Source organism: Hyaena hyaena, unplaced genomic scaffold (genome assembly GCF_003009895.1).
Source record: "Hyaena hyaena isolate Hyena2069 unplaced genomic scaffold, ASM300989v1 scaffold_244, whole genome shotgun sequence".
Lineage (NCBI taxonomy): Eukaryota > Metazoa > Chordata > Mammalia > Carnivora > Hyaenidae > Hyaena > Hyaena hyaena.
This window is the reverse complement of record NW_024080876.1, coordinates 680243-706298: the sequence shown is the minus strand read 5'-3', so window position 1 is coordinate 706298 and position 26056 is coordinate 680243. Positions and strand designations below refer to the sequence as shown.

Below are 26056 nucleotides of genomic sequence, written 5' to 3'. Positions count from 1 at the left end.
TCAGGACACACACAACTTAAGTTTGCTGTTTGATATAGGCATATGCTTGGTGCCTCAAAACAATTACAAGAGTAATGTTAAAGATTACTGATCACATCACCATAACAAATATAATGATAAAGTTTAAATATTGCAAGAATTACTGAAATGTGACATAGAGACATGAGGTGAGCAAATGCTGATTAAAAAATGTCAGTAGACTTGCTTGATCAATGTAAGGTTGCCACAAATCTTCAGTTTGTAAACAAACCAGACAAAACCCTCACAATATCTATGAAGCACAATAAATAAAGCATGTCTGTACCGGTTTACTCTAGTTTCACCTTATTCTACTGACCTTCCAGTGCCATTCTGGGTTTCAGAGTTGGAGCTGTCTTCTCTGGTCAGGTTTATCAAGAAGTGAGCAGTAAATATTTGTTGTGTAGTTCATTGAATATTTGTTGAAGGAATAAATACATGTGTGAATGAGGAATTGGTGGTCATTTTAATTAAATCTGCAAAAAGTTTTACAAGTAAAAACTTTGAGTTGTAATTTATGAAAGAACACCAAAGGAAAAGGATTTTGCAGGCAGAGGTAACAAGTGCAGCTTCCAGAAGTTACGAAACAACAAGGTGTATTCTGGGAATGGGGGAGAAGTTCAGTAAGAATGGGATGAGGGGTGTTTTGAAGAATGAGAAATAATGCTGGAAAAGTAAGGTGGGGGTAGATTGGTTTCCACCTTAAGGACTTGGGACCTAACTGTGAGCTTGTTAGGGGGAAGGGACTTTAGTAGATTAATGTTATAGAAAAATAAGGTGTATGACTTCCATGAAAAAAGAACTAGCAGTGAGACTCTAAAGGCCACCCTGATCATGAAAGATCATGAGGCTGAATTAAGGCAATGCCCATAGTTTTGAAGAGAAGATTCTAGGAACACTTGACCTTTTCCAGGATTAGGTATAGTAGAGACTATCAACTGTCCCCAGATAGGCTCTTTTGCTTTGTAATCATGTTTTTTTTTTTTTCCTTTCTGAGAATAACGACTATATTTACTGCCCACCAATTACATTTTGTTCAATGGGATGTAAACAGAAGACTGCAACTTCCGAGATCTTGCTCTTAAAGGAAAGGGGTGTGTCTTTTGATTTTCTTTTCTACTTTTCACTGGCTGGAGTTCAGACTTGGTATTAAGTCATCTTGAACTATATGGATATACAGGGGCCTAAGGATAGTAGATAACAAGATGGAAGGAGCCGGGATCTCTGAGGACTTTGTGGAGCAGAGTCTCCAGCTCCTACTTTTTACATGATAGAACCAAACTTTGTTGGGTTACACCATTATTATTTTAGGCTTCTGTTGTAGGAAGCCAAACCCAACTCCAAAATGATAACAGGTGTGATAAGATAGAGAATTATGTAGGAATAAAGAATTACTGACATGTCTAGTTCAGTGGACTTAATGAATTGTGACCTAGTTAACTGGCATAAAGTTTGTATGGGAAACTAATTTGTTCTTTTTTGGATGTGCTGATTTTGAGATGGCTTCTATTATTTCCTCTCTTCCTATTTTTTTGTGATCTCAATTTTGATTTTGCTTGATTCAGTGCCCACTTTGTTTTATGAGCAACTTCTAAAGTCAGCTTCTCATGAACATCTTGTATTCCTTCTACTTCCTTAACTTTCTTAACTGTAACACATATTTTTAACTGTTTTTCCTCACTGCATTCTCTTACATACTTTGAAGCTGGAACAGTCGAAGAGCTGGGTGTATTGACCGTTTCTGCACCTTTTTAAATAGTGTTTCTGGCTTACAATACCTCTGTTATGTTACTCTTAAAAAAGAAAAATTTTTGACAAATCACTTATATATCTGACTGTGTGTAATATGTTTTCCTGTATTGTAGCCTAAAGCCCCAAAGGGAAAAACCATAGGACGAGAAAAAAAGGTCATCCATCCATATAGTAGAAAAGCAGCTCAAATTACAAGAGAGACCCACAAACAAGAAAAAAAGGAAAAGTAAGTATCTTTTGCTCATTTATATTATGCATTGGTGTAAATCTCATTTATACATTTATCTTTCATCAACATTCCCTTATTCTTTAATAAATAAATGTTATGTTTTATGCATTGAAGGTAAGAACAACAGATTTGTTGTTCTTTCTTACTTAGATTGGTCTCTCTTTCTTGAGAATGCTCCTCGGATTCTTGTAAGCCTTTGTTTAGTTCTCATACTTCTGAAAAAGTTGATTTTGACAAGTTTTCTTAGTATTCTCTCTGCTTTTACGGAAAAGTAGATTTTCATAGGTCCTTATGCCATTCTCGAAGTTGGTTTATATTCTTGATGTGAAGAATTCCAGGAAAGTTTTCTTCTTAGGAATATAGAATGTGTATGTAATGCCCCTTCTTTTCTGTTTCCTTTCCCTTAGTCCCCTTTCTCTCATCAGCAGCCTACACTTTATAATTTGCCAGTTTGCCCCTCCCCTCCGTCTTTGGCCTGTGAGAGTTCCCAGGAATTGTTGTAGAAACAAATAAGAAATTCTTTAAAATGAAGTTAGAAAGACGGAAGTCCTCATTTTGGCTATTTTAAAATAGCCTTACCATTTAAGTTTTTAATTTTTTTTATTAAAAACATTTTTTTTTGGTTTTTATTATTTATTTTTGATATATAGAGAGAGAACATGAGCAGAGGAGAGGCAGAGAGAGAGGGAGACACAGAATCTGAAGCAGGCTCCAGGCTCCGAGCTGTTAGCACAGAGCCCGATGCAGGGCTCGATCCCACAAACTGTGAGATCATGACCTGAGCCGAAGTCGGACCCTTAACTGACTGAGCCACCCAGGTGCCCCTAGCCTTACCATTTTAATAAATGGTAGATACCTTTCCATTCTAGCTGATAGAAGTCGGCATGTTCATTGTTATATATTAATTCCTTACCCAAGACTTTAAGGCATATTTAGTAAGGGTTAACTGTTTGACAGTGATTTGGCTAGATGTTTTCTGGAAGAGAATAGACAAGTGCTGTGATAGTATCATCAATTTTTTTTTTCCTGTAAAGGTTATTATGATGATAGCAGTATTGCTTTAAAACAGTACTTTTCAAACTTTAAGTATTTATATATCACTTACATGAATTTTGCTGACTTTTGACATAATTACCACTTCTGTGATTTTGCAGTTCTGTTACCATCAATACTAGTATTTTACAAACCTAGGTGAACATGAGATACTTGTAGGGCATATTAACACAGGTGTATACGTATAATACACGTAGGGCATATTAACACAGTTTGTTCCCATGCCTGGAATTTTATGTCAGAAGGTCTGGGATATTGCCAGGATTTTACATTTCTAGCAAGTTTCCGGGTCATGTTGATGCTGTTACTGCTAGTTCAGGGACCACACTATGAGAACCACTGACCTGTAGCATTACTAACTTAATATTCTTTTGGAACCTTTTTCCTTACATAGCTTTTTTAACTTTTTTTTTAAAATTTTTTATTCAAGGACACATTTGATCTGTATTAAAACCAAGTAGATCCTGTTGCCTTCCCTGTATGGTCTGAGCCTGAGGCATGCTTGCTTTATCCTTGGTGAAAAGATTTGGCAAAGGTTGCAAGACTTGTAAAATGAACTAACGTTAAACTTTTCTTTTTCCTTTTTTTTTTTTTCTTTGTAATGTCATTAGAGAGGATGAAAAGAAAAATGAGGAAAAAAATGTAACTTGCTTAAAGATGATTTAATTCTGTGTCCATAAGAATCTTAAAAACCAGCTTATGTAGTACCAGTGGTATACATGCAATATTTTAGGAAATAACGGATTTAGAATTTGGCTAAGCTCTTTAGTTCACTGTATGTACTTGTGCCAGTGAGCCTAGAATCTTTGTGTGTTTTCATTTGTATTCAAGATTTTATGCGTTGATTTACAGAATCAACATTATAAAAGAAATATGGAAGGATAAAACTGAACAACATGCTAATTGCTATATAACTCATTCTATCAAAGGAGGGTCCATTATTGGTGAAGGCTCCATTTTTATAGTACAGAGTTGAAAGGTATTATGTAATTTTTTCTACTTGGACAATGTTCTAAACAAATTTTTGTCATTTATTTTAAAGAAGTTTTAAAGAAATCACCATTGTAACCATTATGGCCCCAGAAGCAAACAAATGTACGGTTTTATTAGTGTCTACTGTATTTTATGAAACAGACTTAACACCTGTCATAGATATCAGTTTTTTGAGTAGCAGCGTCATTGACCATGAGTCATATTTAATTTAAATGGCATGATCACAAGTACTATCTTAAAATACTGCCGATCTACCTGCACTAGAGTAGTACTTCCAGCAAGACAGAAAGGCTGAGCTGCATATTTTGGGGAGATGGTTGGTGAAAGATACTCAGACTCTTGGAACAAATCTGTATGCAGGATGATAGAAAAGGTACCAGTACAACTTAACTTGAACTGTAAGTGCCTGTGCCTTCTGAGTAATGAATAGCAGTTATCAAATCCTGCTTTAATTATCTGTGGCTGCATAACAAATTATGCCATTTTAGCAGCTTGAAACAAACACAGTCTTGGTCAAGAATTCCAATGCCACTTAACTGACTGCTTTTGGCTCAGTCTCTCACAAAGCTATAGTCAAAATGTTGACTGGAGCTACATTCGTCCCAGAGCTTGATAGGGAGAGGTTTTGCTTCCAGGTTTACCTCAGTGGCTGTTGACAGATCTCAAGTCATATATGGTTGCCTGTTGGCTGAAGGCATCAGTTCCTTGCCACACATGTCTCTCCATGGGCCACTCACAGCATGGTAACTTGGTTCCGACAGAGCAGAGGTTCTGAGATAGAGCAAGAGAAGGTGGCCAGGATGGAAGACAGTCTTTGAAACTTAATTTCAGAATGACATCCATTGCTCTTGTGCTCTTGATTTGTTAGAAGTCACTGGGTCTAAGCCATCTACATTGAAGGACATTAATCTCAGGACACAAGAATCAGTGGGGACCATTTTAGATACTGCCACCTTTTCTTAACTACCTACCAAGATATTTGGTTTTTCTAGGGAACAAAGATAGGCAGCTTACAGTTCCAGTCTCTGTACTTGTACAGAGAACTGAGGATTCTTTGTACTGCTTCCTCGGGTTTCTTTTTAGAGAGAAAGACAAGTGAGGGGAAGATCAGGAAGGATATCTGTTATGTTTGGCTTTGACTAGTGATAGAAGGATACAAAACCAGAACCAGCTGGGTTGATCGAGTTAACTTGTGTTGATAGACTCTGATTACTTAAAGATATAACAAGAGTTAATAGCAACAGCTAAGAGCTCGGACATGTTCCTCTTCTGTATTTGAATGCTCTGATTTAAGACTATATGGAATATTGCTTATGTTCATATTAAACGAAACTAATATGGTTTGAAGACTAGTGCATTGCAAGTGATGCACAATTAACAGACAGCAAATGGCTATTCTGTGTCATGATTTTAACTTTATTTTATGATTTCTGAGCTTAGCAATATTTTGTTGGTATATACTGTCATATCTTGTCCTGCAGAGTAAGCAGCAAAGAACTCTAGATAGCAGAATAAAATGACTTGGTATGAAAAATTAACAAAGAAACTAAGCCTAATAAGTAAAAATCTAGGGAAAAAGTACTGTTGAGGTTTAATCTCAAATCTCTCTACTTTTCTGTATTCCAACCGATACCACTCTAGTTCAGGCCTCTATTGAGTTCATTCAGAATTATTGCAACCTGACTTCTAACTAGATTCTTTCCTCTAGGCTTATTTGAAAGGAATGAATTTTTCTCTTCCTTGTTATGAAGTACTCTTTTTTTATTTTAATTTTTATTTTTTTATTTACAATTTGCTTATTTTTGAGACAGAGACAGAGTATGAGTGGGGGAGGGGCAGAGAGAGGGTGACACAGAATCCGAAGCGGGCTTCTGGCCCTAAGCTGTCAGCACAGAGGTTTGAACTCATGAGCTGAGCCAAAGTCAGACCCTTAACTGACTGGTCAACCAGGTGCTCCTGAAGTATTCTTTATTTTTTAAAATCAACTTTAACGTATAAGTAACATTCAGTAAAATAGCCATATCTTCAGTGTACAGATTTGAGTTTTGACAGTACATTGGTGTAACCACTATGATTAATGTATATGCATTTTCATTCTTCCTAAGGATTCCCTTGTTCATTTCTCACTCCATCCTTGCCCTGTACCATAGCCTCAGGGAACCACTGATTTGCTCTCTATTTTGATAGATGAGATTTGTCTTTTCTGTTGTTTCTTTTTTTTTTTTTTTAATTTTTTTTTTTTTTTAATTTATTTCTAGGAGAGAGAGAAATAGACAGCGTGAACAGGGGAGGGTCAGAGAGAGAGGGAGACACAGACTCTGAAACAGGCTCCAGGCTCTGAGCTGGCAGTCAGCACAGAGCCCGATGCGGGGCTCGAACCCACGATCCGCAAGATCATGACCTAAGCGAAAGTCGGTCGCTTAACCGACTAAGCCACCCAGGCGCCCCTTTTTTTTTTTTTTCAATTTTTTTTTAATTTCTGTTGTTTCTTATAAATGAAATGATTGTAATTTTTTGTGCCAGCTTCTTAGCATAGTATTTATGAAATTTACTCATATAATTTCACATATTGTCCTTATTTTTTATTACTGAGTAGTATTCCATTGTATGAAAATGCAGTTTGTTTATTCATTCACCTGTTAGTGTTCGTTTGGATTATTTATAGTACTGGGCTATTATCAGGTTCTGCAAACTAAGGTCCAGCGATGCGTTTTTATTAAAAAGTTTTATGGGAAGACAGCTGTGTCCATTCCTTTTGTATTATTTGTGGCTGCTTTCAGGTTACAATTGTGGAAATAAGTAGTTGTGACAGAGACTGACCACATGGCCCACAGAGCCTAACATGTTACTCTCTGGTCATTTAAGAATAAATTTGCCAGCCTCTGATATTATAAATCTGCCATGAATATTCACGTACAATGTTTGTTTAGATGTTGTTTTCATTTTTCTTTCAGTTCCTATAACTGGAATTTCTGAGTCACACAGTGAATGTATGTTAAAAGTATGTAAGAAGTTAAGTTTATATGAAATTAAGTTATAAGAATTGGTGGTCATATGATAGGTATCATGTTTAAGTATGTAGGAAATTGCTTTGTCCAAAGTGATAGTATTTTGTATTTTCACCACCAGTGTGTAAGAGTTACATTCTCTCCATATCCTTTCACACATGTTGTATTATCAGTTCTTACAAACTGTTTTAGCCATTCTGATAGTTGTATAATGGTATCCCAGTATGATTTAATTTTGTACATCTTGATGACTTGATATTAAGTATCTTTTTATGTGCTTATTGGTCATTTGTATGTCTTTGATTTGATTAAAAATCTGTAAAAAATCGTTTGCCCTTTTTGGTATTGGGTTGTCTTTTTAAGTAGTAAGTGTTTGTATATTCTGAATCCAAGTCCTTTGTTAGTTTTTTGTGAGAGAGTATATGTGAGTGGGGGAGGGGCAGAGAGAGTAGGTGTGCACATGCACATGAGTCGGGGAGGAGCAGAGAGTGCGGGAGAGAGAGAATCCCAAGGAGGCTCTGGGTTGTCAGCACAGAATCTGGCATGGGGGTTCAAACTGAGATACCGTGAGAACATGACCTGAACTGCAGTCAAGAGTTAGATGCTCAACCCACTGAGTCACCCAGGTGCCCCTGTACCCAATTTTTTTTTTAAAGTTTTTTTAAAAAGGCTTCATTTTATTTCCCCAGTTTTCTCGTTGTTTAAAGTGGGAGGATAAATCTGGTCTGTTTTGTTAGGGCAGGGACAGTAGTTTTTTTGGTCATTGCTACGTCTCTAGTGGGTAGCAGAAAGTGTAGCAAAAACTAGCCTTCGAAAGGTCTCAGTTATTATTTAGAATGCCAGCAATCATGGGATCATGTATTACCCATACTGTTTTCTGAGAATAGATGAGTTATTATAATTCTTTTCAAATTATGAAAAGTAAGTGTTCTGTTTTATTCTTGTTGAAGTTTAAAAGGTGACAGTGGCTGCATTCCATCTTCTAGAAAGTATTCATTATTCTTTTGCGCACAAGTATTATCCACCTGAACATTCATAATCCAATCAAGCCTTTTTTTGTGTTTTCAAAGCTAATTTGTTGTATAGGTGTCCTTTGGTCATTAGTCATTGAAGAGCTAAAGAAAAGTTTCTAGTAACATTTTGTTCCAACGATTTACAAGAAAAGCACGGTGTTCATTATTTCTGCACTATCAAAATTAATTTCATATGTATGAAAGAATGATCTTTGAATTAAGGTTCTGTGGGCAGTTTTTTTTGTTTGTTTTTGACAGGTTCTTAAAACTTGCTTTGAAAATTTTCTAACACATTATGCACCTTTTTTTCCTAAGATTGAAGAATGAAAAGGCATTGCGTCTTAACCTTCTTGGTAAGTAGATTTACTTATTTTACATCTGGCTAGAGGATAGTGAAATTCTGCTATATGCCTAGTTTTCTTTTGATTCTTCTAGGGAAATATTATTTTTATCTAAGTGAACTTTCTTTACCAGATTTAATTAAAACCAAACAAAGTAAAATCAATCATGAGCTCTTAGAAAGTGTTAATAATACCTACTCAGGTTTTCAGAAATGATTTAGTTTATGTTTACCTACCTATATCTATCTATTTTTCTGTCTCTGAAGTTTAATTCTAGCTCCCTAATGATTAGAATTAAGAAGGATTATGGCCTAAGTATTTTGGAAACAATGGTTTATATTTAATGATATGGATACATGCATCCTCAGTTTATGTCTCAGTGTCATAATCTTTTTTTTTTTTTTTTTGGTCATATTTATTGTTAGTAAATTTTTACTTATTTGCCTGACTTAAAAAGAATGACCTTTAGGCTTTATTTCAACACTTCTCTCCAATGCTTTCTCAGTTAATAGAATAGTATTTCTAAGTAGGTCATCCATACCTGGGTAGGGCCATTTCTTGATTTGTAATTTTGAGAACTCTAACCGAATATGACCCTGCTCATCAGATTTACTCATAAGGATGAGGTCTGTTAGCTCTTTGATAATGTTAGTTAATCTTCGCACAGTGTCTGGAAGCTCTTGTATGGTTGGTATATTTACTGACTTTGAGGCCCTCACAGGTTACTTATTCTCATCTCTGAATAGGGATAATAATGTACTGATCCTCCTACGGATTGTAAAGCTCTTGACATAGAGCCTGCTGCTTATTTAATGTTCAGCAGCGACCATCTTCACCATTAATCTAATCAAGTTTCATTTCATTAGAGAAGGTCTATCCTTTGCTTTGAAATACTTAGAACTTTGTGTTCTATTATTCTTTTTAAAAAGAATTTTGCATTCTTACTGGACAAGAAATACACAGAAAAGCATCTCTTCCACCCCTGTCTCTTCCCCAAATTAAAATGTGACAATTTGATTTCTGACAAACTGGTTTAATTATCTTTGAGCCCACATGAGCCTTTATATTTAACATTGAAATACGTTTTGATACTATTTTAAACACATTGATGTTGAAAATTCTGATGAATACTCATTACTTAAGTGATGACTTATGGTGTTAAACTATCTTGGTACCTGTTGTTACAGGTGAAAAGCTACAGTGGTTTCAAAGTCACCTTGATCCTCAAAAAGCAGGCTATTCAAAGAAAGATGCTTGTGAATTAATTGAAAGGTAAACACTGGGCATGTTATGAGTAAATGTCAGAAAAGGAGGACTTGTTCATCCTGTTTCTTCAAGACACAAAGTTCTATTCTGGATTTATAGAGGAGTAAATGGACTTTGTTATCTAAAAGGCTTTACGATTCACACTGGCTTAGCCACTCTAGTAAGTTTGTAACCTTTCTGAGCCTGGGAGTGTTAGTTAACCCAGTTCCTGGGGATCAGGAAAAGTTTCCTAATGCAAATATTGTCTAAACTGAGACCTGAAGAGTGAGAGTTAGCAGATTGCAGTAAGTTAGCTGAAGAGCCTTTAGGCAGAGAGAACAGTAGCAGAGGTAAGAGCAACATGTTTAGTGATCTGCCCGACATTTAATAACAGGTTCAAAGAGGGCATTGTGGCAAGTACAACTAATTAAAGACCTCAAGTATCGTTGTAACTTTATCAAAGGAAGTTTTGGGAGCCACAGGAAGCTTTCTACAGCAGGCACCTGAGATGGTCACATTTAAACCTCAGGAATGTCACAGCAGTGAGAGGGAGGATGGATACCGAGGGGCATGGTTTTGGCCAGGACACTGTTGGGAGGCAGATGAAGCAATTCAGGCAAGAGATGATGGTGGTCTCTGCATCATTAGTAGCAGTATGGTGAAGAGGAATGAAGACTCCAGAGATATTAAAGAGGTAGAAAGTCTCACTCTTTAGTGAAAAGTTCGATGTGGCATAAAAGGGAGAGAGCGGCGTTAAGGAGGACACCTGCATTGTTCACATGGCCAACTGGGTGGATGGCTGTACTATTTCCTGAGGTAGAGAGCCAAAGAGACGGAGCAGGTCTGGTGGGGAATGAGGGGGACCAGGGTGAACATAAATGCACTTTTGATGTGTTAAGCCTCCATGGGACATCCAGATGGAGATGTCCAGGAGGCGGTTGAATATGAGGATCTGGAGTTGAGTAGATACTTGGAATAACAGGCGGTGATTTGGTTGCTGAAATTTTGGAAATGGTTGAGTTATTCAGGAAGGGTCTGAAGGCTGAGGACTCGAGGAACTCAGAGGAATACAAAAATTTTGAAGACAGGTGAAGGCTGGGGTTTATATTTTAAATGAAGTAATGTCAGCCAAATGTACAGACTTGTAATTCAGATTGCTTTCTTATTTCTCAGGTATTTAAATCGATTCAACAGTGAACTAGAGCAGATTGAATTACATAACAGCATCAAAGACAGGCAAGGAAGGCGGCACTGTTCCCGGGAGACAGTCATCAAGCAGACAATGGAGCGTGAGCGGCAGCAGTATGAAGGATACGGCCTTGGTGTGTTTTGTGTGATTTTTTTCTTTCTAAAATACATAGCCATATCAGATTTGTAATTAATTTCAAATGCTTAATTTTTAAAAAAATTTTTTAATGTCTTTATTTTATTTGGAGAGACAGAGACAGAGAACGAGTGGGGTAGGGGCAGAGAGAGAGGGAGACACAGAATCTGAAGCAGGCGCCAGGCTCGGAGCTGTCAGCACAGAGCCCGATGCGAGGCTTGAACGCATGGACTGTGAGTTCATGACCTGAGCTGAAGTCAGACGCTTAACCGACTGAGCCACCCAGGCGCCCCTCAAATACTTAATTTTTCTTAATTCAGTTGGTTAATTTTTTGAATTTAATTTAATTAATTTTTTGAATTTCTTCCTCTCATTTCCTTTCTTCCGTTGAGTATATCAAATAATTTAATTCATTTTTTTTCTTACATTCTCAAAACTGTCAGTTGTTATAGTGACATCGTATCTTTCTACTGTGACAGTAAAGCTTTCCTCTCCCCTCTGGCACATACCTTATTTGCTTTTTTGTGGAATTAGTACTTGACCATCTCCAACTACATCTGAGTTTCTTTAGAGGAGGTGCTGTGCCCTTCCTGTCCCCTTAATCCTTGCAGGTCCAACCTATATGGGTTGTACTTATTCTTGAAAAACTATAGAAATCGAATATTCATTCTTAGCTTGTAGCATTTCTATATGTTATTAGTTTACTAACATTTTTGGAAGAAAAGCACTTAATGAGGGTACTTTAAGGCTTGCAAAGCCCACAGATGCTGATGACGCAGAGGCAACATGGCCTATAGATGGTATTTGATTGGCTTCTTAATTGTCATTGTAGAAAAAATCTGGTGATTGCACATGAAAAATGTAGATTTCTGGCTTCTTTTTAAGAAGTCGAATGGTCTGGCTACACAAATCCACTATAGTGGAGTAACAGGTGTCCCTTTTGGATTTGATCATATATTCCTAAGTTTGCCATGGTTCTCAACATTCCTTCATTCACATTCCATTCCTAGTCCATGTTAGGGCATTTATAGTACATGGATTTACTTAAAATGTGTAGTATGAACAGAATACTTAATAGCAAATTAAAGGTTTAAATTTTGGTAATAATAATACTGAAGCATAGGACCTTAAAGGAAATAGCTTGTGGATAACTGTTGTGTCGGCCCCAGCCTGTTGATACTGATGCTGTCTGCTAGACATGCCTGAAGCACCCACCTGCACGGGGTACTTGGGGTGAGCCCCCAGCGGCATTTCCCCAGCCGGAGCCAGTGTTGTGTTGGGGCCAGGTTTTGTGGTTCTTGTTAGGATTGCATGATGCACCTCAGTAATAACCATCAGGGAACTTTGGAAACAACAAGATTTATTACAGGTCCTGGGGGGTCCACAGCACACCCAGGGTCATGCAGGGAGGTCGAATATAGAGAGAGGGAGTGTGGACCTGGAGCTTTGCCTTTATTAGGGTCTAAGGTGAGGTGCCAAGGGTTTCACAGGTTCACTGTTTATTGGCGAATTAGAAACACAGCAGTGGGAGGTAGGATGCAAGAAGGGAAAAACGGCATCACTCGAGTGGTTGTTTCCCAGGTAAGGTCTTTCTGAAAGGGAACCAACTTTCACAGATGGGGCGGCCTGGTTTCCCATCTAGTTGTTTTGCTGCAGCTGTGTCATGCAGCTGGCAAGGTTTTCATTGGAGAAGCGTGTTTGATATGGATGTCCAGACAATCAGAAGCTTAATGTCAGGCACCTACACTATAGTAACACTAGAAACCCTGAAGTAGTTGGCAGTTCTTCTTCATCATCTGTAAGAAGTGAGTTTCTTAACTGAAAAAATAACAGAAAATAGCTTTAGAACTAGATAGATCTGATTTAAACCCTTGCAGCTTACTGTAAAACAGGACAAGTTATTTAAATCCTCCTCTTCGTTTTCTTCAATTTAAACATTGCAGTAAATAGTGTACCTATGTCCACAGGTTGTTTGAAAGTCACATGAGGTTTCTTTTATAAAAGCACTTGACACAGTACCTTGTTGAGGGAGAGCTTCAACAAGTTCAGTGTCCCTTTCATGGAGTAGTCACCATCGGTTTGTAAAATGGGTTTACGCTTATAGTCTCCATTTCCTCATGTCCCATTTTCTGTGGAACCACTTTCATGAGCTGTTGTCTCCACTCAGCTAACAGTCCTGGTCACTGATGACTAAGTTGCTAAGGCAAGTAGTTGCTATACTGGGCACTGATTCTCACTCAGTCAGCTTTTCTACAGCATTTGATACAGAATCAATCATTTCATTTTCTTGTCACACTTTTCATTTGGTAAAGAAGACCCAGCCCTTTCCTAGTTGTCTTTCTAGGTCTCTGACCGAGACTTTTCAGTGTCCTAAGTTGAATATTCCTCTTTACAAACTAAATATTGGCCAAGGTCTCTTATTTTTTTGGGCCTCTTCTTTTTATCTGTCTATACCAACTCCTAATTGATTTTATTCAGTGTGTGGTTTTAAGTGCCATCTACAAGCCCATAATTTCAAAATTTGTATCTGTCAACCCTAACTTGTCCCTAGAACTCCAGACTTGCATTATCAAAGATGGGTTTCTCGAAACCTCTACTTGAATGTCTTACAGGCATCTCAGACCTGACCCGTCCCAAAGCAAAGTCCAGCTTTTCTCCCAAAACTTGCTCCTCCCACCCAATCTGTATTTCAGGCAGTGACATCACCACCTGTCTAGTTGTTTAGGTTGGAAGCCCTTAGTCACTTCCATGCTCTGTCCACCTCATCAGCAAATATATTTTGCATCTGGTAAATTTTACTGCTACTGTCAACACCTCCGTAGTTCAAGCTACCATTGTCTCAACTGTACCATTGTAACAGCCTCCCAGTTGATGTCTTTGTTACTGTTCTTTCCTTCTAAAGTCTGTTCACCATATAGCTGGAGGGTTAACAGAACGTGGCCAAGGTCAAACATGTATTGGTGATTGAGTCAGCCCCAAACCTCAGATGCAGTGTTGTTTCAAGTGTGCCACAGTCCTTCCTCCAGAGTCACGGAGTGTGGCTGGTGAATAAATCACCTTCTTAAACTAAGCCCTTTATACTTCGAAAACTTACTTTTCATATAGCATTACAGCAGTGTTTTGAAATTTTGTTTTGCCTTGGATGTTTTTGCTGTCTGTCCCATTTTTCTATCTGAGATAATAAACAAGGAAACTGTGAAGTGTTGTAATTTAAAGAACACTGCTTAATGCATATAAATTGTTTTCTTTCCTAGAGATTCCAGACATTGTAAATGCAGGTAATCTGAAAACTTTTAGGTAAGTGTGTCTCTTTTTTATTATTCCTTGAAACAGCATGTAAAATACATGAGAAATAAACTTTCTTCCCTTATGAACCTAGAACTTTGAACTTAGCTCTAATGAACTAAAAAAAACCTCAAGGGTTTCTTTTACCTTTTCTGTTTTATCAGACAAAGAAAGGCTTTCCCTAAATTGTGTTTCTTTGAAACGCTTGACGTACACTGAAGTAATAGTGACATGGTGCTTTTATTTATTAAAAAAATTTTTTTTAGATACTTTAATATAATACTTAAAAGAACTTGTGCTCACTCTTCTTCCCCGATCTGTACTTTTTAAAAGATAGCCTAACGGCCATAGACTTGATGGCTCAGAGTTCTTTCAGAAAAGATGGTTACTGGAAAGTGATACCAGAGAAAAGGTTAAGTCATCGAGAACTAGACTGGTGGTTGAAAGATTGAATTTTCTGGTGTAACAATAACATGTTTTTTGGTTTCTGAAACTTACTGTGATTTACCACCATGTGTGAAAAGAAAAATCTTTTCTGACTGCATTTTGGAGATTTGCCAGATATGATCTAGGTCATACTTTTATTTATTAATTTTTTTCATTTTTTATTTTAATTTTTGAGAGAGACAGAATGTGAGCGAGGGAGGGACAGAGAGAGAGGTAGACGCAGAATGCGAAGCAGGCTCCAGGCTCTGAGCTGTCAGCACAGAGCCCCATGTGGGGCTCGAACTCCTGAGCCATGAGATCATGACCTGAGATGAAGTCGGACTCTTAACTGACTGAGCCACCCAGGTGTCTTAGTTCCTTCTCTTTAGATTCTTGATAGCATATGGCTGGATTGAAGACTCAGGTTAGGGAGAATAAAAGAATGGAACAGAGCCTCCTTGTAACTTCTGTCTAATATTTTCCTGAATTGCTTTTTGAAAGTTTTGGATACGTAGGAATCTGTGTGCAGTTACTGCTACAGACCTCAGTTCTTGGGACATTTTTTTTTCCTAATGCATCTATATTGTTTGTTTCTAGTGCATTTGATATACTATAAATTTATAAGCTTTGTTCTGCTGCTTTTAGAGTTTTAACTACTGATTGTTTCCCCGTCTCGCACCCCAGCAATCCTCTGTATGTACTCTCTTTTGTTTAGGGAATGGGATTTTGATCTGAAGAAATTGCCAACCATTAAAATGAGAAAAATTTGTGCTAATGATGCAGTTCCCAAGAAGTGCAAGAAGAAAACTATTATAACCGTAGACAAGAAGAAAACTATTATAACCGTAGACAAAGATTTAGGGGAATTGGAGCTAAAAGATGACTCCAGTGACTCAGATGAGGAAATGACTGCAGTGGCCTAATTGTCCTTTATTTCAGTTGAAAGTAAATAATATGAACGTTAAGTTATATTTGAACTGATTATGGTAAATAACTGTCTAGATACAAGAATTTGCTAAGTAGCTTATCTTTTTTCATGATGAAAATCCCATTTACGGTTTCAAAAAGTGTTATGATTTTCACTTAAAAAGTAAGTGTTGCTTTTCATTTATTGCTAAATGAGATATAATGAAATAAAAGCACAGTCTAAGATCCATTTAACCTGAATTTCCCGAGCATAGGGAGTGATCTGAAAAAGGAAAAAAAAAGTTTTAATTCTTTTCATGTTCACCTTGGATCACCTACTGTCATATTGTGGGGTATGTACAGCTACATGTTTTCTGGAAGGGTCCCATGCATACTTCTTGAGCAGTGGTGATTGCAGAATTGCCTTTCAGTAATAGTGTTCCACTAATCTTCCTCTTAAATTAAACTTATTTTCTTTCCTTGTAAGATAGGGGAAAATGTGGTATGGAACAAATACACACTGGTGGATTGTACGTTATTTTTATTATCTTTGCACCAGAGTTCAGTGGTAAAGAAAAAATGTTGACTATTTTCGTGGTGTTAGTCTCTCACACATAATTTGTTACCTTTTGATAAACGGTTGCAGGTTAGCTCTTTCTGTTTGAATATTTTCTGCTTTCTCATGAAAAATGATAGGTTTTATCTGTGGAAACAAGATCAAAGAATCAGTTACTGCGATTGTGTTATTCTTCTAAGAGATACAGTAAATGACATATAACTCAGTTTTTCAAGTATCATGAAGAACATGAATGTATTAGAATGTTCTTTATAGGACTTGTTAAATGCAGTTATCTTTTAGGCTATTTTCTAAAGGATACAATGGAAGTGTATTTGAGTATTTTCAAGAAAATAAATGTAAAACGATGCTATAACTAGATATCAACTAAGTCTTGTTAACAATTTATTTAAAATGTTACAGCTTTTTTTTACTATTGAAAATTAAAAATAAAATTTATTTCCATAATTTCACTTCTTAAAGTTCCAATTATTCGTCTTCAGTGTTTCGACTGATGCTAATTTGCTTTTCTTTAGTAATCTTTGTAAAATTATGGTTTTATGGTTATGGAAGTTCCTGTCTCTTCAGTCAGTGGAAAATGTCCTTTTTTTTTTTGCTTCATTTTTGTTTCGAAATGGCTATAAACACTGAATTTTTTTTTTTGGTGTAAAAAGGTGATTTTATTAAAGCACGGGGACAGGACCTGTGGGCAGAAAGAGCTGCCAAGGTGAATCTTAAATTACAGTAAAGAGATGGAAAACTGTTATATCTGGTCTGATATTTAGAAAGTCATACTATACTGACTATACATACTAAATAACTTGTGAAAATGGCAGATCGTGTTCCCCCTTAACCATTTGTTCTGGTTTTCCCTGTACCATCAAAGCAAAAAACAGAATAAGCACCCTGCTTGGAACTAAAATAGGTAGGTATTTGTTGAATGGATGCATTTACTTTGTCATTTAGGATAATAATTATAATTCCTAATTTTATTATATATCATTATATGTAATAATTGTGTCATGACAGTAATAGTCATGTTACTGCTGGCTGGACCAGAGTAGCCTAAGAGACAATTTGTTGTTACAATATTGCTTTTAAAGGATATCCTTAATCATTTTCTATAGACCATGTTTTTTTTTTTTTTTTTTTCCCCCTGCAGGGATAACTTGCTGCCTTTGTTTGGCTCCTTCCTTTCGGTTGGTAGACCATCTTGTAAGATGGCTTCCACAGTCCATGGTCGTGGAAGAGAGTAAAAGTAACTCACTTTGCTGGCAGTTCTTTGTAAACGAGGTAAACTTTTTCTTGTAAAGAGCCAGATAGTAAATGTTTTAGGTATTGCAGCCCAAATGCAGTTTCTTTTTGCATATCTCTGTGTGTGTATGTGTGTGTGTGCATGTTTTACTACCCTTTAAAAATGTAAAGATCATTCTTAGTTTTGTGGCCATACACAAAATAGGCTGGACTTTGCCTGCTTGCCATAGTTTGTCAACAGTAAGTGGAACTTCCATGGATATGAGCTAATGGTACATGCCTAAGCTCAGAGACGCCGTTGTTCACTCTGACAGTGGTGTCTTTCCAGATAACCTAGTCACTTCTTTTCCTCACCGACATAGATATCTCCTTAGGACTCTGTCACCTCAAATAGAAGCTTTTTCTACTCTTCTATGCCTGCGTTTCAGGAGCAGGAGATTAGACAGGTTTCCTCTTTTCTCTATTGCCGCTTCCACTTCTCCCTTTTAAGCCCTATCACTGTCTTCCTTTCCTTATTATCTTACCTCCCAGAAGAACCTTCTCCTCATTCATTGAAGACTTTAGCTCTTGGCTCAATTTTCTTCTCTTCTGTCTTAATCATTTCAGTGATGCCAGGACCCTTGTGGTTAACAAATCTAAAATTGTAACTTTTTTCTCCACTCCATTCAGAGGCTTCTCGGTGACCACACCAAGAGACTTATCAGCACCTGAAACTCCCATAAACTGTGACTGTTCTATTCTCTATTTACTATCTCCTTTCCCCTCCACTGCCGAAGTTCTGTACTTTGACTTCATTCTTTCATTGTGCACCACCTATCTCCTGTTTTCAGATTTTGTGTTTTGTTTAGATTTGGGTTTTATAGTTGCCTCCTGTCACATGCTCAATCCCTTTGCCCCTGACTGCATAGTATTCGTCTTTCAAAACTCAAACTGAGGAGCACTCCCGAGTTATCTGTCTCCTTTATACCTGTCGTTCTCAAGCAGCTCAGCATTCCTGGAGAATGTCAGACAGGTTTTTCCATTGATGTTTGCACATCCAAGTGGATTCTCAATACTGCTTAGCAGTTTTACTCTGTACCTGTAACACGTTCGTTTTCCAACTTTGAGATAATTTTGACTACTTTTTCATTTGTTCTAGCTCAGCTTTAATATTTGCCTCCTCAACCAACTGTTCACTTTATATACATCACTGAGAAAATAGAAACTACCTTCCCNGGAATTGTAAGCCTAAAGATAAGCCTAAAACTGAACAAATTTGAAAATAGCAGTATAGTATTTTTTTCTAACTTTCCTTTCCTTCCCTTCCCTTCCTTTCCCTTTCCCTTTCCCTTTCCCTTTCCCTTTCCCTTTCCCTTTCCCTTTCCCTTTCCCTTTCCCTTCCTTTCATGGATATGGCAGCTTTTCTCCTTTCAGAGGCAAATACTCCTATTTGTGTTGTGGATCCCAATCCCTATTATCTCATCAGGAACCTTGAATCTCTCCCAAGTTTTTCACTTAATTTCTCAAAACTATTTGTAAATCGTCTTTGATTCTTCACTTTCTCTCTTCCATACTCTCCCCAATTAAATTTAATTAGTTAGGTCTGGTTCAGTTTTCAAAAAGAGAGTCAAATCAGTACATGTCAGGCCATCTCCACTCTTTGCCCTTACCCGAGTGAGGCACCAGGCCTTGCCTGTGAATTCGCTTCCTCACTGGCCTTCATGCCTCCATTCTTGGTCCTCATAATCCATTCTCTGGAGTTGCTGATGAATTTTGGAAAATGTACACTATAATATGCCATTCCTATGTTCATATTGTTAAAGTATCATTCCATCAATTTTTTTAATGGTATGTGTATTTGGTAGGTATAATTTTGTTTCTAAACACTTTAATTTTTTTAGAACAGTTTTAAGTTCACATAAGAATTTGGGGAAGGTAAAGAGATTATATCTGCTGTCCCCACACATGCACAGCTTTCCCCCATTATCGACACCCCCTTCCAGAGTGGCATAGTTACAACTGCTGAACCTACATTGACATTCATCACATTTGGGGTGAAATGCATATGACCTACCGTGGCTAAAGAGGCCTGAAATGACTTGATTCCTGACTGCTTCTCCAACCTCAGCTTGTGTCCACTTGCCCTTGGCTTATTGTACTTCAGATATACAGGCCTTCTGTCCATTCCTAGAATGGCCACGCTCTTTTCTATTGTGGAACAGCTCTGCTGGCACCCTGAGGACCTTGTGTATATCCACTTAGGCCAGGCTTGGCTCAGGCTAACCTGAGTCTTGGAATGATGCCCCATGAACTTCCTAGAACTCAAGGATTTGGGGCATGGGAGGAACTACCATGGGCTATTTCATGTATGCCTCCCTGTCTTTCCAGAGAGGACATGAGACAGTTGGCCTTGCCTCTGGATTTTGATGAAGTATGAGACTCCCATTTTGAGTCCCTTTAGGGCGTAGCTGCAGGCCACAAAGTTGTTTAGCTACAACATGGAATTAGCATCTCAGCAACAAGGTGCACCCCCCCCCCCCCCCACCCCGCCCCGTTCTGTTGCATTATCATGTCTTCTTTCATCTCTCATGCCTCCCTCTTTTTGTGTCTTTCCTTGGGACAAGACTCATGGGCTACTGGGAGGTTTTCTTCTTTCTGCTCTCGCTGTAAGTAAGAAACTCTGACTCTAACAAGGGCTTGCTGTTTGTTTACTAGCTGAATCTTGCTTGATGCTTACCAGTCGGGACTGTGGTTATCTTTCCCTCTGCCTGCATTGCCCTTTCCCTAAGTTAAAGTATTTCTCCCCATTCTCTTGCTTCCTTTGGAATCTCTATCCTAGCTCCCAGTTTTAGGATCATTAGCTGAACACACAGTAACAATGATTTGTGATCCAGGAGTATTTGTTATAATTCACGTGGTGGGAGAAGACTGTAAGTTTGGATATCCAATTAGGCAGAATGAACTCATACTCTTAGTCTACCAAAAAGACCTGGAGGTGGCCTTGGGCTAGGCAGTCAGTTTACCCTGAATTCAGCTTTAGAAGTTGGGGCTTTGGAGAGAGGGATTTTCTTCTCTTATCAGCAAACATTATAGATTAGAAATCGATTCCACAGTCTTTTCTTCTATTATTTAGAATGTATGAAATTACCGAAATTTACTATTTTATTATCTCCGAGTAGCGAAATGTGGTTAAATTCTTTGGTATATCCAAGCCTTATGTATGAGAAAGTCTTTTCTTTACAATTGTGATTTTTCTTCTAGGTTTTTTTTTTTTTTTAACAAGTTTTGAAAGTCTATTTAGATTATTTCCATTGGTTTTCCCTTGCTAACACACCTCTTTATTCCTTTCTATAATATTAGGGTGAGTCAGCCTGTGTTGGCTTTAAAGTAATTATGAATATATTCAGAACCTGCTTAAACACCCAGACTGTTATAAAATCTTAAGAGCTCAAGCATTTTTGAATGTTGCAGATACAAACCTGCCAAAATCCTGGTAAATCAGGCAAAGAGTATAGAAACCACAACAAAAATTTAGGTCACTTGTTTAATATACAAAGTCTTTCTTTCACAGATAATTATTTTCTTTTCCTTAATTTGTCTCAGTACACATTATTCACAAAACAGTAAGTTGTTAATGCAAGAGAATTAGGTAAAACCAAAAAAGTACAAATGCTCAATCTCAAAAAATTGCACACAGTTAAAATAATTTTTCCTTGTTTGTTTTAAATGTGATATCCAATTTCAAAATGGGCTTCAGATTTGGAGGAAACACTGCAGCCCAAAATAACAGTACTTCCTTTCAGCTGTATTGATATGTAAAATAGCACCTTTGGGCTGACTTAAGAAAAAAAAGGTTTTTATCTTTCTTAATGAAAGTGTAAGTCCTACATAATTATTATATAACAACTACAATAATGAATAATAAGTTTAAAGAGCTCTACTTTGTTCCGAAATATTCATTGACAAGATAAGGAAAGGTAAACTGTCAGGCAAATGGAATAATCTTCTCCACCACACCCCCTTGACAATTACAGTTTCCTAATGATGTCATTGCTGTAATGAGCTAATTTTCCAGCCAAACAATAGATATTTTAGGGGTACCCAGGGACCTTTTGCAAAACAAAATAAGTGAGGCTATCTCTGGGGCAGTACTCACATGTAATAGCAGCTCAGAGTGAGATTTAATCCAGGGGCACTTTGAAAGACTCCTTCAATATATACCTCTCTTCAGTGTCTCCATTGCTATATCCCAGGTTGATTGGATCATTTTTGTTTTGATTTTTTTCATTTTTGTTTTACTTGTGTGTGTTCTCAACCTTAATTGCCTTTTGGACTTCAATCTTTAAAAAAATACTGGACTTTCATTCCTTTACAATTCAATCTTTGATACAATGAAAGTGAGAGTTCTCTTAAAAATTAACAGCATAAATGTCTGTGGTTTATGGTATTGATACTACCAGATGCATGATTATAAAAAGCCAAGGTTTTTAACAGAATTGCGTTGTCATTCTTTCTTCAATTTCAGTCCTTTGTTTCAATTTCATTTTCTTACATGAGCAGGTAAACATGCTTCAAAAACACTGTCATCCTGAAGCGTAGCTTTTGAGGGGTATATCCAGTCCACATAAGTATTGTCACAAAGCCAAATCCTTTCACTGAAAGGGCAGTTGCCACACAGAATTTGAAAAGAAATCAACATTAGGTTTTAAATGCATGTAGTTATTTAAGATTGTTTGAACCATAAACAGCCATTGTAGGAAAACTTTGTAAAAGATTTAAATTCAGGAGATCAGGGTTTATAAAGTTCAGAAGAATAATTGCAGAATAAAAAGCTGACTGTAACCTGCTAGGGACCTATATATATTATATTCTCATTACAAGAAAGTCAAAGCCTGTACAAGTTAATTTTGAGAATTTAGGTAGGGTCTTAAACACTATCATATTTTTTTGTTAAGACAGTAATGCTGATCTTTTCATTCTAGAAATGTTTCCTTAGTGTTAGGTGTAACCCTTAATAGACAAGGCCTACTTTAGCCAATCCTCTCCCATTGAGAAATGAGCTGTGCACTTCCCAATCATGCTTAGATTTGTACAGAATTTAAATAGTATTTTTAGTGATAATTAAGGTAAATAATCATTTTCCTTCCAGAGCAGACAAAAGAGACATCAACATTTCATTGCTTGCTGGTAACAGATTCCCTCCCACCCCTTCCTCCACCCCCCAAGGAATATGTGTAAACAACATGTTGCCATTGCTAAGCTTCAGTAAAAATGGATTAGTAAAAAGCTTAGGGAAATTAACAAAAATGGAGTCAAGGTTAATCTATTGGGTGACATGCCATGGTTAAATCACACAAAGCTTCTATTCATGAGTAATTATCTTAAAACTTTAAAATAGAAATTTAAGATGAAGTTGATACAAATTTTAGTTTGTTTAAAGTTCGTTAATTTTTTATTACAACACTTTTGCCCTTAATTGTGCAGAAATTTTGGTATACTTTAGTTACTTCAACTTTGTGTTCCCTGTGCCTTTATTCCATACCTTCCACAACAATAAGTAAGTTTTAAGAAAGATGTATTTTAAATCTTTTGTTTCCTGACTGACCAAAAACCTTAACACTTTTCTCATGTACATACATGAAATCAATCACCCACGGACACTGCACCCCCCCCCCCACACTTGACATTGTTTACCTTTTATTTATTTCTAGGAATTGGGACTATTTGGACTTTGTCAGCCACTACTAATATTCATACCATCTTTCTCCTCATTAAAAGGTTACTTACTTTTTTCCTATGATAATCCATTAAGAACAAGCACACTGATAATTACAAAGTGCATCAATGTGATACCCAGGTTTGTGCAATGCGATACCCATGCTTTGGTTCTTAGGGCCATCACGGTTGCCTTTTCACAATAATAAATATGACAGATAACAAAAATAAATCACCTTTTAAAATGTAAAACCTCTTTCTTTGACAGGTCACTAAATCTATAATCATTAATCTAGCTCACTGCAGAATCTATCATCCACACTTCAGTTTTACATGAATATCCAAGGAGCACAATAATCAGCTGTACGTCAAACCTCAACAACTCAGTTTATTACTTATCACAAAATCTGTTCAATATCTTTACTTCCCAGCTGAGCAGGGAAATGTTGTCAGCTTTTTCAAACAGAGTATAAATGCTTAGTCATAACTACTCATCTGTCAAGTTGATACCACAGGTGTTTAAAAAAAACTTACACATTTGACCTAACAAAAATACTTAATTTTTGTTTCCCTATCGTATGTGCTTCATAGTAGCAAACAAGGTAATTTCAGAACTTCGCCGCAGTTAGATTATTTCATCCTTCCCTACTTTTTTTTTTTTTTTTTTTTTACCCTTTAGAGAAATGGTAAGTTTACCTAACTCAGGATATTTAATTTGATGAATGTAAGTGCTTAATAAAACTATAACATTTGTGACTTTGAATAAAAGAATGAATAGAGCTGTTGTTTTTTAAAATATTCAATTGTTCAATGAAGTGAAGGCTCTGCCTCTAATTTTAGGGCTGTGTTATCCAGTATGGTTAATTCAAATGAAGATATGTTGTAAAGATACAATACATACTGGATTTTGAAGACTTGGTTCATAAGAAAAAGTTGTAAGTAAAATATCTCAATTTTTAATACTGATGACATGTTGAAATGATAATTCGATATCTAGTGTTAAATTTAAAAATTTCACTTAGTTTTACTTTTTCTAATGGGGCTACTAGAAACTTTAAAATGTATGCATATGATATGGCCTGCATTTGTGGCTCACATTATATATCTGTTGGACAACACTGTTTTAGAGGGACCAGATAAAATATAGGACCTGATAGGTGATTTCAACTTCTGTAGGTATTTAGCAGTGTTAATCACACCCAGAAAACTCTGAAGATCCTTTGTTCATGATTTAAACATAATTCTAAGTATTGATCTCTTCAAATGTGTATTGCATCTATTTTAAAAACATGCATCTGTTAAAACAACTGGACTCCACTATAGCCATAAAAATCTGTTAGCTGTCAAAGTATAAATATCAAAATATGCATCCTCCAAGTTTGCTTCTGATATGACTTAAGGATAATGCAGACAGTTTCAAGCTTAAAACCAAGTATGTTTCTTATTTCCAGATGAGAGAGTTAACATTACAAGGCCTTAGAAGAAATACACATTGCAATTCAAGTCTGTATTCTTAAACTTTCTCCTGCTACCGTGAAGACGCATGTGTCCATTTAGTCTTTTGTCATTGCCTGAAAGCATCCCTCACTCCATTGGTTCTTAATTGTCTTAGAAATCGCCCTTTAGCAAACTTTTCACATTTCCGTATCACACTTTGGACTGCTTCGTGGGATCCTGGACATTGGTGCCTTTTGGTCCTTTCCTTTTTGAGCAACGTAAGGAAGGATGAGTCAGTAGGAGAAAGGGGAAGATAAAGGGAGTGAATAATTCAGGATCACTTCTGTCATGTGTAGTGGCTAAGGGCTAGAAAGATACTCTTCAGTGAAGAAACTCCCAACTGGTTCCGTCACACCGGTATGACCTCAGGGGGGCTGCCCTCTGCAGATGGCAGTGAATTTGTACCCGTTTGTGACACAGGCACCACCACGGCATCCTTGATGTCCGTGTTTACATTACACGAGAAATTCTTCTCCTGCTTTTTGGCAGTGTCTGGGCAATTTTGCACAAAGATCACACGGTTGTAGGCCTTCAGCCTGCGCCATAACTGAACGTAGACTTTGCACTGTACGTACATGAAGACAAGACCTCCCGTGAAGCCAATGGCCACCACAACCAGTTTTGTCCAAAATGGCCATTCAAGAACACCTTTGAAATAAAAAAGAGAATGTTATCACCAAGTTGTTATCCACGGATTTGGTAATTTTTTTCTACGGACTCCTTCAAAAGACCATGACTGCCTACTAAATTTTGTGGATAAGAAATATATTGTTAACAGGCAGTAAAATGCTAACCAGAATTGCTTAATTGCTTTCAACTCTTTTAAAGGTACTGTTGAAAGTGTACATGAAGGAACTCACCTCCCACTATCACCGTCTGATTTCTCCTTGTAGCATCAAGTACCTACTGTGATTATCAGAATGACATTAGACCTTTGATACTTACTTTGACATTTATTCCTTATAGTTCAATCTTGAAGGAGAAATGGTGAACATGCTAAGTGAAAGAATCAGTTAAAAATCCTTTTAAAGGATTTTACCTTACCTTACCTTTAAGGTTTACCTTAAAACCTTATAAAGGTAAAATAATAGATACTTTTATAGGATTGTACATACAGGTCCCCCTCCCCACCCTCATTCCCTTTAAATTTAAAAATGTGAAAAGACATGCATAAAATTTAGTATTTTAGTCATTTTTGTTTCTTAAGTCTTTTTGTCACTGAGAACCATTTTCTTAAATATCAATATTTTCTCTTAATTTCCACCATCATAACCAGAAATTGTCTTTCACAATTTTTTAACTATTTCCCAAGAGTTTCTTTAGTTACACCACTACTATGAATGTTAAATACATGACAGTCAGGAGTCGTATCTCTTGCACCATCAGGATGTGTGGAAGTATAGTAGCTATCTACATTCACGTGAAAAGCTTAAGTATGTTGTGCCAGGAAGAGTTGGTTAGA

At 36.9% G+C, this 26056-nt stretch overlaps 2 protein-coding genes across 4 annotated transcripts in view; one reads left to right on the top strand and one right to left on the bottom strand.

Moving 5' to 3' along the window:
- Positions 1–26056, top strand: part of TMA16 (translation machinery associated 16 homolog) — a 49183-nt gene that overhangs the window by 12819 nt on the left and 10308 nt on the right. Inside the window, exons 2-8 of one of the 3 annotated variants that reach the window (XM_039244552.1) lie at positions 1884–1996; positions 8382–8419; positions 9595–9679; positions 10826–10974; positions 14231–14273; positions 17312–17442; positions 23938–23953. In XM_039244552.1, the coding sequence (XP_039100483.1) occupies positions 1884–1996; positions 8382–8419; positions 9595–9679; positions 10826–10974; positions 14231–14273; positions 17312–17405 (522 nt within the window). In that variant the 3' untranslated portion in view covers positions 17406–17442; positions 23938–23953. Of the gene's footprint in view, positions 1–1883; positions 1997–8381; positions 8420–9594; positions 9680–10825; positions 10975–14230; positions 14274–15402; positions 16623–17311; positions 17443–23937; positions 23954–26056 lie in introns of those variants that run through there. The other 2 variants (XM_039244551.1, XM_039244550.1) reach the window with 2 other exon arrangements.
- Positions 24140–26056, bottom strand: part of MARCHF1 (membrane associated ring-CH-type finger 1) — a 303989-nt gene continuing 302072 nt past the window's right edge. The window contains exon 7 of the mRNA XM_039244549.1: positions 24140–25242. Coding sequence (XP_039100480.1) covers positions 24944–25242 — 299 coding nt within the window. The 3' untranslated portion in view covers positions 24140–24943. The remainder of the gene's footprint in view (positions 25243–26056) is intronic.